This window comes from Cydia amplana, chromosome 24 (genome assembly GCF_948474715.1).
Source record: "Cydia amplana chromosome 24, ilCydAmpl1.1, whole genome shotgun sequence".
Taxonomy (NCBI): domain Eukaryota; kingdom Metazoa; phylum Arthropoda; class Insecta; order Lepidoptera; family Tortricidae; genus Cydia; species Cydia amplana.
Window position 1 is genome coordinate 7060001 of NC_086092.1, and position 14051 is coordinate 7074051.

General features: G+C 36.8%; 2 protein-coding genes across 5 annotated transcripts in view; both read right to left on the reverse strand.

Annotated features, from left to right (window-relative positions):
* LOC134659242 (androgen-dependent TFPI-regulating protein-like) overlaps window positions 1-14051 on the reverse strand; it is a 317918-nt gene that overhangs the window by 300084 nt on the left and 3783 nt on the right. The window contains exons 1-4 of one of the 4 annotated variants that reach the window (XM_063514884.1): window positions 9548-9716; window positions 8997-9143; window positions 6926-7146; window positions 4409-4622 (exon numbers count right to left, since the gene is read on the reverse strand). In XM_063514884.1, coding sequence (XP_063370954.1) covers window positions 4439-4622; window positions 6926-7146; window positions 8997-9143; window positions 9548-9712 — 717 coding nt within the window. In that variant the 5' untranslated portion in view covers window positions 9713-9716 and the 3' untranslated portion in view covers window positions 4409-4438. Of the gene's footprint in view, window positions 1-4391; window positions 4623-6925; window positions 7147-7236; window positions 7280-8996; window positions 9144-9547; window positions 9717-11252; window positions 11277-12263; window positions 12464-12686; window positions 12908-13618; window positions 13766-14051 lie in introns of those variants that run through there. The other 3 variants (XM_063514887.1, XM_063514885.1, XM_063514886.1) reach the window with 3 other exon arrangements.
* Window positions 1-14051, reverse strand: part of LOC134659241 (androgen-dependent TFPI-regulating protein-like) — a 516400-nt gene that overhangs the window by 5103 nt on the left and 497246 nt on the right. The window lies entirely within an intron of this gene.

Here is a 14051-nt window from a genome sequence, read left to right on the forward strand (position 1 = left end):
CTTATTCGGTTTTGGACTTAATTAACTAAGTGACTAGGTGTATTTTTGATTCACCCACACCATTCTTATGGCACAAGACACTGACACTTTTATTCGATTTTAAACTTAATTGGTTTACAGACTAGGTGTATTTTTGAATGTATAATATTAACTTATCGTGTAGGGTTCACGCAGTTCGTTGATAACTGTATGTAGTTCTCATTTCAAAAAGGGTGTATCTCAATGGAAAAGTTGTAGTAATTAAGCCATTTTACCAACTAAGCAATGAGTGCGTGTGACTATTCGATTTTATTACAAAGTGTTAGAGTTCATATTTGAATGAACATAGTTTCTGATTTTGAAATCCGTTGTGTATGCTAATCAATGTGTTACTTAGTAAATATACAGACAGGGTGCCTTTGCTTATTTAGGTACTCTTTGTTTATACCAAAAGGGTACTTATTGTCGGTTGAAAATAAGGCGCTATTTCCACATTGATTTTATTTGAAATCAACCTTATCTACAACTGACAATGTGGTACCCTTTGGCTCACATATAAATAAAATTTATTACTCACCAAGTCACCATTTGGTCACCATACAGCATTTCAATGGCCAGGTAGGTACGATAAATTCTCCAAATGAGTTAAAATCAGGGATTGGAACGGGTTTTTTGCAAAAACTTAGAAATAACCATATTTTTCGAATTATTTTATACTCGAAATGTAGGACTCAGTTGTGTTTTTAGGTTACGGTTCGTATTATTAGATTGCCCAATTAGAAATGAAGTAATTAGCAAAGAACGAAAAAATACCGTTTCCGTTCCCATACAAAAAATACCGGTATCCGATCCCTGGTTAAAATAGTGCAGTACGTAAAGTCCACGAATATAACGCTTATGTCATATAAGAATAAGAACCAAAATACTATGATAAATTAGCTAAACAAGACATGAGAATATTAATTAAAATTGAAGCTTTAAATAGAGTACCTAGTTCATTCATTTTAATAAAAAATCTTTTACCTTTCTGCCACCATTGACTTGACATAAATCCCTTCTCACCCCCCTTTCAAACCTTCTCTCCCCATTCATAACCCACCTCTTCCCACGAAACCTACTCACCCCGTTTTACGGTAAGAAATTATACAGTTTAATTAAAATGATACAGTACAATTGCATTGTCAGAAAAACTAATAAGTACTGATAAGTGATAATGTGTCGATGTTTTAGATTATTAGATACTAGGTAAGTACTTTTATAAATATAGGTACCACTTAAATACACCAATCTTATTAGGATACTACACTACCAGCAAGAATATCTTTCATAATGTAAAGCGCAAAAATACGAGTAAATAACAAAAATAAGTAAGGTAATGTTCTTTATTTTATCAATATAAGTAATATAACATTACGTTTTACATCAAAAAATCAAAAGAAAATTATAACTAGGTAACAACAGGGCTAAAAAGCGATCTTTGGGTAAATGTTGTTTATGTATTTCAATAAGAACTTATGTATGTTTTTTGTTATATGATACACAAAAGATACTGTACTTAACTACGGCCTAACGGACTCCCATCCCCAAAAGCATCCCTTTCCAGCATCACCGCTATGTGACTCGTTTCTGGTGCATAAAATGTTCATGTTCATGTATAGCGTGGAAATGCTGCACCGCTTAATGGCCACCTTTATACCGCAGGAGCAGATTACTTACATACAATTTTAGTTGTATTTCTGATCTTATTTCTATCCCTAATCAAATCAAATGATACAAATATTTATTTTACCTTTTTATTAACTTTTTTTGATGGATACAGAAACTCTATTATAATCCATTGCGACTTATAATTTATAAATAAAACAAAGAAAGTATAGCATAAAAATATTGGAAAATAAATTGTGCCATACATTAATTTAAATATAGGATATACCCAATAATCTTGCTCGATGAATGTGTAGAATAATCTGAGAAGAAATATATGAAAAATAAAATATAAAAATATATATAGGATAAACCGTATATTACTGGCCACCATTCAATAAGTGGCCACCTCATACTAAAAGGGGTAAAAGAAGAATTCTATTTATTTATTCACACTATTCAAGTAAACCTGAACTAGTTAGTTAGTTAGGTACTTTAGTTAGTGGTAAAGATTACCTTGGATTGTGTGAATAGTGAATTGAATATTAAGCAGAATCGTTTTTAGGGTTCCGTAGCCAAATGGCAAAAAACGGAACCCTTATAGATTCGTCATGTCTGTCTGTCTGTCTGTCTGTCTGTCCGTCTGTCCGTCTGTCCGTCTGTCTGTCCGTCCGTATGTCACAGCCACTTTTCTCCGAAACTATAAGAACTATACTGTTGAAACTTGGTAAGTAGATGTATTCTGTGAACCGCATTAATATTTTCACACAAAAATAGAAAAAAAACAATAATTTTTTGGGGTTCCCCATACTTCGAACTGAAACTCAAAAATTTTTTTTTCATCAAACCCATACGTGTGGGGTATCTATGGATAGGTCTGCAAAAATGATATTGAGGTTTCTAATATCATTTTTTTTTAAACTGAACAGTTTGCGCGAGAGACACTTCCAAAGTGGTAAAATGACTCTAGCAAGTGCCAAATTGAATGTCCTTACCAAAAAGTATAACAACAGACAAAAAGCGTGATTGTTTTACTTTTAAATATTGTGGTGAACGATTCTTTTACATTTACTGATTGTGTAGGCATAGTCCTGCTCACGTCTCATGAATCACCCTGTATACATACATACCTATATGTTATCTAATACGCACGAATTTTTAACAATTTTAAAACAGATAAAAGACGTGCGGCCTCTGCGTGACAGCGCGCCCAACTGGTTATTGTCATTTCATTTGAGTCGCCATCAGATATATCGGAGGGGCCGAGGTGCTCAAAATATCTGAACACGCATTCTAACGCCTTGACTATAGAGGCGTGTTCAGATATTTGTGAGCACCTTGGCCGCCCCTATATATCTGATTTCCCCTCTGGGTTGGAAGGTCATATGGCAGTCGCTTCGTTATTTTTAGGGTTCCGTACCCAAAGGGTAAAAACGGGACCCTATTACTAAGACTCCGCTGTCCGTCCGTCCGTCCGTCCGTCCGTCCGTCTGTCACCAGGCTGTATCTCACGAACCGTGCTAGCTAGACAGTTGAAATTTTCACAGATGATGTAAGTATTTCTGTTGCCGCTATAACAACAAATACTAAAATCAGAATAAAATAAAGATTTAAGTGGGGCTCCCATACAACAAACGTGATTTTTGACCGAAGTTAAGCAACGTCGGGCGGGGTCAGTACTTGGATGGGTGACCGTTTGTTTGCTTGGTTTTTTTTTGCTTGTTTTGCTCTATTTTTTGTTGATGGTGCGGAACCCTCCGTGCGCGAGTCCGACTCGCACTTGGCCGGTTTTTTTTCTAATTAATTTCTAGTTATACTGGGTCAACCAAATCTTGTCAGTAAATAGGAACAAAAAAACTATACTTGGGTGCTAGTACTAGTGTTAGACAAAGATAGTATGATTCTCTCTGTCTGTTTGAAATCAAACAGACCTTTGACACACTATAATTCGTTATATGGAATTTGCGACAAACCCGCCGCCGCATCAAATAGGGATATGGAAATCGAGCCGAAAAGTACAAACAAACAATCACACTTTTTGTTAAAATTTTATTTTAATAATAATTTAACGTCACCCGTAACAATATTCTCTTTAAATAACTTACTTGTATTTTATAAAAAATAAAAAAAAACTTCACAGTAAGGGGCGAAAATGGAAAAGGAAACTTTAACCCCCGGTTATCAGAATTCGTCAAATAATGTCTATTTAAGTATATCTACCTATATATTTTCATCGCTTTATGGATAATAAATATTTTGACCTTAACTGTCAGTAATAACCATAATTAATTTGAAACTTAGAAATTCAATTAACCTTTTGGACGCCAATGACCGATATATCAAGTCAGTCACAGACCACAGAGCAACATAGACCTACGTGCATATGCATAAAGTTCAATTTCAGTTTTGACACTTCGGTGACGTGGCGTCAGCGTGACAGCTTTTGTGTTTGACACGGCGTCGAAAAGGGTAAATAACACAATTGGATAAATTATAAAAATACACATTATTGTGTATTAACGAAAATATTCCCTTCTTAAAGTTCTTAGCTTTACAGTTATTTTCCCATTACTCTTTCGAAAGCGCTCCATTTTAACGCGGTCTCAACTCAAAGTCACCCCGTTTTAACAATGTCTTAAAAATACGTTAGCGTCATTTTACAATTAAAGCGTCCCATTACTCGAAGTAACCCCATTTTAATGCTCAACTTTGCCAACAACATGTTCAAAGTCACCCCGTTTTAACACTGCCTTAACAACATGTTAAGAGTTAAGACAATGTTAAAACGGGGTGAGAATTTTTCTTGCCTGTTGTATTACATTTTAATTTTGGCCTGTGGTTGCCAAACTATCTGGGTTAAAAACCACTGCATGTGGTAATATATGTATAACATAACTCCAATGAAGGATATAATGAGCGGGAAGCAAATATTAGTGTCGTATGCGATGCCGAATATAGAATACATCCAAACGCCTTTCTCTAGGTAGGTGTAATACATTCTGAAAAGAATAAAAATTGTTTATTTAAGTCAATTGAAACATTGTTACAATTTTACAATTACAACATGATAGTAGTGAAAATGCTGATAATCTACTTTAAATAATCGGCATATTAGATTTAGTTTTAGTTTTTATCAGGCCTCACTGAAAATCAGCGTCTCGTTGTGTGTCCTTAGGTTCATTTCGGGACATCAACCTGAATGAGGACCTTTTAGCACAAAGTTCTGTTCGTCTTAATGAAGTTTTGTTAATTTTTGTGCTAATAAATATTACTTACTTAGTTACATATACATATATCGACATACCTACCACAATATTATCTTATCTTACGGTTTTTGGGAGCCCTTGAGGAAACACTTCGACCCATACATTAGCGCAAAATAAATAATACAGTGAAACCTGGATAAGTGAGACTTCAAGGGACGAGCAGATTTGTCTCACTTAAAGAGGTATTTCACTTACCCAGGCTCTCAGTTAGCCAGGTACAAATAAATGTCTGTCTCATTTACAGAGGGTCCCATTAATAGAGGTGAGAATAGAGGATATATTTCAGTTATAGAGGTGGTTAATAAGGTATTTTGTAATCATCTTTAAAAATAAATAAGGTAAAATTATCCTTGTCCCTAAATATTTTTTAAGTCTGTTTAAATATTTATTTGAATTTATTTTGAATGATTCTCCAAAGGATAGATTTTTTCAATTAAATTTGATACGGACTTCATTGCGTCTTAGAAATTTATTAAATGAAAATCTGTTTATTCGTGTTACTTATCAAAATTTCAGCTTTCGTTTCGATAGTTTTAACTACATAAAGTAACTAAATGAAACTTGAAGTCGTTTAGACACAATTAAGCAAATGCGGAATTTGTGCATAGACTAAGAGTTAGTAAGAATACGGAAATTGATCAATAAAGTCCAAGTTAGAGAGGTCATAGATTGACGTTATCTCAGATATAGAGGTCAATTCCTATACAATTCTAAAAAAACAATTAGAAAAATGTAGTCTCAGTAATAGAGGTAAAATACACTCTCTGTCTCACTTATAGAGGTAAATGTGACTATAAAATCACAACAGCTAATCCCAGTTATAGAGGTTCGTTTTTTCTCACTAACAGAGGTAATTCAGTGCTAAAGTGTCAGGACCGCACCATGAGTCCCAGCTATAGAGGTTTCTCACTTATCCAGGTCCCACTTAACCAGGTTTCACTGTAGTACTAAGTACAGAAGATTCAGTCTCTAACAAAACCCGTCTACGGCAGGTATGTCAAGCGCGAGCAGGCGTCCCCGTTCCGTAGCGGTGCGCGGCAACTACTATGGCTAAACACCAAGATTGGTGTGGGCCGCATGTACTTGCAGGTACGTAGGTAATCGCGGAGTGAACCACGCCTGCCCATAGGGATCTTTTGTGTAATTACCGCCATAGGAAAGATCCGTCAACTACTCAAGCGCTTTTTTGACCATTTCCATGGGCCGGATGACGAAGCTCATGGGTAGCATTTTGAATTTAAATTTAACTAAATTTCGAATTTCGGACCAAAGGAATAACAAAGTAAAAACCGGTCAAGTGCGAGTCGGACTCGCGTCCCAAGGGTTACGTACATTACCCAATTTTTAATAATGTATTTTATTTGTGGAACGTGAATGAAATGTCTTTAACAAACCCGTAGGGGTCGGATCAAAAACATAGTAATTAAGTCCGACTCACGCTTGACTGCACATTTCTAATAGGTTTTCCTGTCATCTATAGGTAAAGAACTATTTTGTGTATTTTTTGTCAAAATTCTAGACCCAGTATTTTCGGAGATAAAGGGAGATGGTCGGACAGACAGACGAGTGATCCTATAAGGGTTCCGTTTTTAGGGTTCCGTACCCAAAGAGTAAAAACGGGACCCTATTACTAAGACTCCGCTGTCCGTCCGTCCGTCCGTCCGTCCGTCCGTCTGTCACCAGGCTGTACTCACGAACCGTGATAGCTAGACAATTGAAATTTTCACAGATGATGTATTTCTGTTGCCGCTATAACAACAAATACTAAAAACAGAATAAAATAACAATTTAAGTGGGGATCCCATACAACAAACGTGATTTTTGACCGAAGTTAAGCAACGTCGGGCGGGGTCAGTACTTGGATGGGTGACCGTTTTTTTGCTTGTTTATTTGCTTGTTTTGCTCTATTTTTTGTTGATGATGAGGAACCCTCCGTGCGCGAGTCCTACTCGCACTTGGCCGGTTTTTTCCTTTTGATGTACGGAACCCTAAAAAATGGGTCACGTGTTCCCTTACATGTTTAGAAAAATACTTACACAAATAAATACGTAAACATATACACCGACAGCATCGAAACGTTGATCGTATGACTTTTCGGAACGCTCCTAGGCTGGAAAACCACCTCCCACACCGAAAGTGGGATGACAGCAGTGTGCAGGACGTGGTTAGTGCCGCTGCTGAGTATCTTGTCGGCGAAGGTGGGGTAGATCAGGCTGCGGTCGTAGTGGTACAGCGTCCAGAATAGGGTGGAGGTGAGCTGCAACAAGACGGGATTTAAAAACGGGGTTAATAGAGGCAAGGGCAAGGGTAAGAGTGTTTCATCGTTGTTATGGATGGCATTTAAAGATGGGGTCGTAGTGGTAGAGCGATCAGAATAGGGTGGAGGTGAGCTGAAACACAGGGTTTTTGATTTTATTTAGGATAATCTCAATCTCACACAAACTACACATACGACCTAGCCCCAAACTAAGCAATGCTTGTACTATATATCGGACGACCGGTGTGGCCTAGTGGGTCTGGATAGTGACCCTGTCTATGAAGCCGATGGTCCTGGGTTCTAATCCCGGTAAGGGCATTTATTTGTGTGATCCCTGATGAATCATGATTGTATTTAAGTATTTATATATTATATATACAGTGTGTAAATCCAATACGGGCGAATATTTAAACGGTGGTTAGCATAGGACCTAAAAAGTATATTGAGATACATTTTACTTAGAAATGCAATAAAAATTTTAACCATACAAAATAATTCGGCCCGCAATGTAATACACCACACGTTACGGGATACGAGCTTTTTAAAGTAACTGTCAACTTTTGTTAGCAGTTACAATAAAAAGCTCGTATCTCGTAATGTCATGTCATCTTCTGTTTCTTAATGTTTGCAGTACATTGCTGCTTGGTACATGTGAAAAAAAATTATTACGGAGTCATATTAAGTGTAACTTTAAAAAACTTCTTAATTAATTATTAGACGGGTAAATTCTTATATCTGGTTTAATTTATTGCCCGTATTGGACTTACACACTGTATTGTTGTCTGAGTACCAGGCTTCTTGCGCTTACCGTGGGGCTTAGTCAATTTGTGTAAAAATGTCCTATTATATTTATATATACATACCTTAGTTAAACCAATATACAAATCCACGCGCAATACATATTATAATTTTTACTTGTGTGTTATCAATTCACCTAAAATAGACGTTTTGTTTTGTAATATCATGTGATATTGCACCACGTGTAATTGATTTGGGGCTGTTCATAAATTACGTCATCTATTTTTGACGATTTTTGACCCCCCCTAAACATCCAAAAATCGTGCTTTGAATGACCCCGTCTCCTCCTACGTCATGCTACCATCATCCTATGTCCAGACCCTCCCCCCGAAATTTATGAATAGCCCCTTTGCATAGTTTTAACTGGTAGATAATGTGCATGTGCTGACCTCGTTTCTTTCCATTTTGATAGCATAATTGGGGGCATAATGTAATGATAGCTTATGTACTGATAACCGATCATGTGGTTTGCTCTTGTGCAACCCTATACGGTCGGTGTCGATGGGAAGACTACGATTGGCGCGGCCTACCTATCAGTGTGGATCGACCGCCATTACGGCGTAGGAGTGTGGTTTACCTAAGCTATGCCTGTTTTCCATGTTTTTATGTATTAAATCCTTTATTTAATGATGTATGGTGTTTTCTCCTCTAATAGTACATAACAATTATGTTGTATAGTAGCTTTTGGAATTGGTTGGTTTTCCTGCACTCCACATGTAGCTCATTTTTTCTAGAAATAGCAAACATGATTTTAATCCAGGGTATAGTCTTTAATAATTATATCGCGATAATTATCCGATAAATATCAAGATAACTATCATTGATAATTATCCTTTCGAACCCTGTTTTAATCATTAACCAATTTACACAAAACTTTTGCCAATTACCTATACACCTAAACCTTCCTCAAGAATCACTCTATTGATAGGTGAAAACCGCATGAAAATCCGTTCAGTAGTTTTTGAGTTGATCGTGAACATACAGATAGACGCGGCAGGAGACTTTGTTTTATAAGATGTAAAGATAAGTAGAAGAGTTTAAATAAAACTTACAAAAACCGTAGGCCAGAGTACAGCAGCGAAAAGACGATTCTTCATGCTTCTGATTACCCCCAGCCAATGAGGTTCTTTCTTGTTAAAGTACTTCAGCGTGAGGTAGTCAGACGTCAGACCCAGCGACGCCACGAAGATTTGGAGGAACTAAAATTTAATGGGGTGAATTAGGACATGGGGTAAAATTGAACTAGAAACCTAAAAATTATTATTAAAGTCATGTGGGGTAGACAAACATAGTCTATTTAGCGGTACAACAACTAGCGATACTCATAATGGCATAGATTTTGGAAATCTTCCTCACCCCGCACTAATGAAACTGAGCATACACTATTTCTTGGGACTCGTTTTCTGGTAAGAGCGGTGTTAACAGATTTAGGCCCCTATCCTAAATCTGTTAATACCGCTCTTACCTACTAGTTTAGAGTAGAGGGTAGGGAAAGGCAGGTAATGGCCTGAGAAGTAGTCTACTTAGTCTAAAACGCGTTTAACAAACATGACGCAGTGTCATGGGGTCATAATAAACGCGGGGCTATTGTAACCAAACTTACCGTAGTCCAGACAGTGAAGAATCTTTTATACATCGCGGTGAAGGTCCTAATGTTAGGGTCTTCCATGACGGGACCCTGAAGAAAGCTGGTCATCACGTACGTGTTGACAACATGCATTGTCAAGGTCACGGTGTAGCCCAGCATTCGCATGTAGATGGCGACCATTGTGCTAAAAAAAAAACTTAAATATCACTACAAAATTAGGTTTGTATTCCATAAAATACTTATGATTACATATGGGGCATTATCTATGAAAAGGGACCTTATTGTCGATGGTCCTTAGGCCGTACAGCATCGCTTCATTGTATTTATATCGGAGCATCGTTAATAATGGCGTAAGCGCCATCGACAATAAGGTCCCTTTTCATAAATAACGTCACATATTTACTTACGATTCCAAATATTCCAATATTGTTGCGGATGTCGTTCAACCTTGACCGTTGAATATCATTATCATATCATTAAATGAACCAATGATCGTATATATCAGTTTGTTTTGGTCAATTATCAACCCCGTTAATGAGTCACGGAATGTAACACAAATAAACATGTTTTAGACAATGCGCGTTATTTGGTAAAAGGCTGCTAAAGGTTGCTTCATATCTAGATTCTAGATAATACATTGAGCGTGCCAGACACGCGGTGGCAGACAAAATAATATTCTTTTTTTATATTTCATTGATTGCATAGTCATGAACATACATTACATAATAAGATGTTACTGTTACGTTGGACAATTCATTACACCCTGTTAGGGCACACAATAGGGTATTTGGTATTTAAAATAAATTATTTTACACCATCCATGAAATAAAGAACCCGACGATTAATAGGGAAACGTTGACATCAGTTATTTTTAGACACAAATTCTATTTTAAAACCCGTATAAAACTATAAAGAGTAGGATATTTGATCGTGACGTCACATGCTAGTGTTTCATATAAATTCCATAGTAGCAAAATCGTTTTGACAGTTCGAAAAAAGAAACTGATTTGACTAGTAGTCAAATACCCTATTAACATGTCTTTTAATTTAATAAAAATAAAAATATGTGAGCGCGTTAAGGATACTAATCCCAATACGTTGGACGGACAGTTTTATTTATTACCCTGATTTCTTTTATTTTTCGCTTGTAAAAAACTTTTTTCCGATTTTGATGACAAACATTGGAAAAGATTTGGACATAGAAGAGTCGGTCAAGCGAACTCTGCATGGTATTTGCAACAACAGAGTGTGGCAATATCATTAAAGATACATTTCTAATCAAGTAGGAGCAGATAGGCTTTGCCTGCAATGTAGTTTACAAATTTGCTCAATCTCTGAATAATCCAACATTACAACTTTTCACAAGACTTATATATGTCGTAGTCAGATCGTATAATCCGCCGTCCATTACGGCTAGCCGTTTTCAAAAACAGGGGCGTTTTGAAATGCGGCGGTTCGACGATTAGCCGGATTGTCATTGCGATACGTTCTTCAATAAGGCGGCCTACGTTTAGCCGCATCGTACTACTACTTATTTAGATTGTAGAGTGACCAGTTCTTTCGGTCGCCTACGTAACCGGAGTTTGACAATGTTTGCAATTTAATTTATTTTTACCATGGTCCCACCGCACTACATGTGTTTCTTTTCCAAAACATTTCCTTCACAACTTAAATAGACGGAACCCCGCTTTACTATATCGTTACACATATTGCCACTTACCTGTTATTAAAAATACTTCGTACTTAAACTCGTTCCGCGATACTAAGTAAAAATAACAGCGACGTCCATGCCCTTAGTGTACCGGTGTGCAACTGAGCCACTCACGCGCATCCCGGTAAACACATAACCTGAGCGCCTACTGCGAAACACGATAATCTAAATTTCGTTATCTCCCTCTCTATCTTCCATATTCGAACGATAGAGGCAGTCATACGTGTTTGCCAGTAGGCCCTCTGCATTTTAATCTATTTGGTCAACCTAAAAGTTAGTTTTCCGATGAAATTGGGGTTAAATTGAAAAGGTCACTTCTGTGGACAACACAATCAAAGTAACCGACTCTGGTATATAGATATCCCGTTTTTCTTATTCGAGTCTCAAGTAGGTACTGAAAAAATGTATCCCGCCTGTAAGGAATCCCGCGTAAAAATTAGCTTTAGATTCACTTAAATTTGGGATGTCTACAGGAAAGATTTTATAATTATCTATCTATGTATATTTATTTATATATATATTTTGGGGTAACGGCTCTAACGATTTCGATGAAATTTGCTATATGGGGGTTTTGGCGGCGAAAAATCGATCTAGCTAGGTCTTATGGGAAAACGCGCATTTTTGAGTTTGTATATGTTTTCCGAGCAAAGCTCGGTCTCTTAGATGTTAACATTTTCAGCTAACTGTAAAATGGTAAATCATGAGTTATAAGCGTGGTTATAAGTAGGTATCTACTTAATTTAAAATTATAAAAGCATAACAAGATTTTAAAAATGTGTTTTTGGTCTTATTTTACAGTTAATGTCCCATGTTTTCAAAGTCACCTCATTTTAACGCTGTCTCAACATCCTTGCAACATCATATTCAAAGTCGCCCCGTTTTAACGCTGTCCTAACATGATGTAAAGTGTCATTCTATGGAACTTTTTAACTATGTAAACAAAAGTCATTGTAAATTCATATTTTATGAGTTTCAATATGGCGGTTTGTTTACATAGTTAGCAAGTTCCACAGAAATTACACTTTAACCATTTCTGTTATTTTTTAATTTTTGCCTGCGATCCCCAAACTATTCTTGTTAAAATCCATTGCATGTGATAATATGTATACAGCATCACGCCAATGGCGGTTATAATGAGTGGGTAGCAGAAATGAGTGTCGTATGCGATGCCGAATATGGGGTACATCCAGATTCCTTGCTCTACGTAGGTGTAGTACATTCTGAAACGAATAAAATACCTTGTTATTTCAGTTTTATAGGGCTCATCCATTAATAAGCACTGCTTAAGCAAATACGCAAACCGTTTAAAATAAATTAACCTACGATTTTTTCATAAAAAACACCGTATATATTATACGAGCCAGACCCCAGGCCTCAGGCTCCCATGAGCAGTGGCAAAATGCCTAGACAACGCGAGGAAGATGACAATCGAAAAATACTTACACAAAAAAATAAGTTGACATATACACCGTCAACATAGCAACATTAACCGCATGACTCTTCGGCACACTTCTCGGTTGGAAAACTAGTTCCCACACCACAAGCGGAACAACAGCCGTGTGGAGTATATGGTTGGCGGTGCTGCTGAGGATCTTGTCGGCGAAGAGGGGGTAAATTAGACTGCGGTCGTAGTGGTACAACGACCAGAAGAAGGTGGAGACGAGCTGCAACGAAAGGATAATTCAAAACGGGGTTAATAGAACTAGAGACTAATAATGTATTGATTTTCAATCGTAGAAAAAAACCCATTTGCTTTTGATTGCTGAAACTAAAAGCAATCGCTGCTTTGTCGATGAATTTATTCATTTTGTTCGTTGTTCAAGAAAAACGCTAAAGGACGGAAAAGCCCCTATGACGGAATTAGCCACATTGACCTTATCGTTGTTTTGTTACATTAAAGCGGCCGCTGTGAAGCTCAAATGTGGTCAATGTTTTTTTATAAAATTTGTATTCTGCCTCTTTCGCACTTATCATTTTCTATGACGACTGATCGGTGATCACGTGGTGCTTTCTTTTCAATAGAAAACGAGAAGCTCCGGCCCGGCCACGGCCCGGTCTAGCGTGAGCTATCCTTAAGTATGATATTATAGCTACTAAATAAGTAATTTCCTTTCTATCTCTAATTAGCAAGTCAGTTGCGCCTTGCGCCTTAAATTATTTAACTACCATGACTGTGTTAAATAATTTGCAATTGCAGATTCATTAGTGTAGTACGCAGGATGCATGATTTGAAACTTTATAATACATTGCGACGAGGTAAAGACTGTAAGCCAGCAATATTATTACTCGAATGGCCTAACGATAATCGGGTAAAATTACGTGAATAAACAAAAAAAAATGTTAATAGAGAGTTAGAGAGTTTAAATAAAACTTACAAAAACCGTAGGCCAGAGTATAGCAGCGAAAAGACGATTCTTCATGCTCCTCATAACCCCCAACCAATAGGGTTCCTTCTTGTTAGAGTACTTTAGCGTGAGATAGTCAGATGTCAGACCTAGCGACGCCACGAAGATTTGGAGGAACTGAAATATACGGAGCGAAATATAAATGGGGTGAATTAGAACAAGGGGTGAGATTGATCTTTCAAAACGCATAACATTACTCATATTTTTTCTAATGGCCTGTACATAATTAGTTCAAATAACTACTTGCGCTCGATCAAATGTATTAACGGCCTTGATTTGTCAATCAAAATTATATCAACATCGAACTGTGTTTAAGAAGTAAATAAAAATATTAATTGGCGAGCCATTCGGTTATTTATTATTTTAAAACGTATCATGGAACTGTGGATATTGCTCATATACA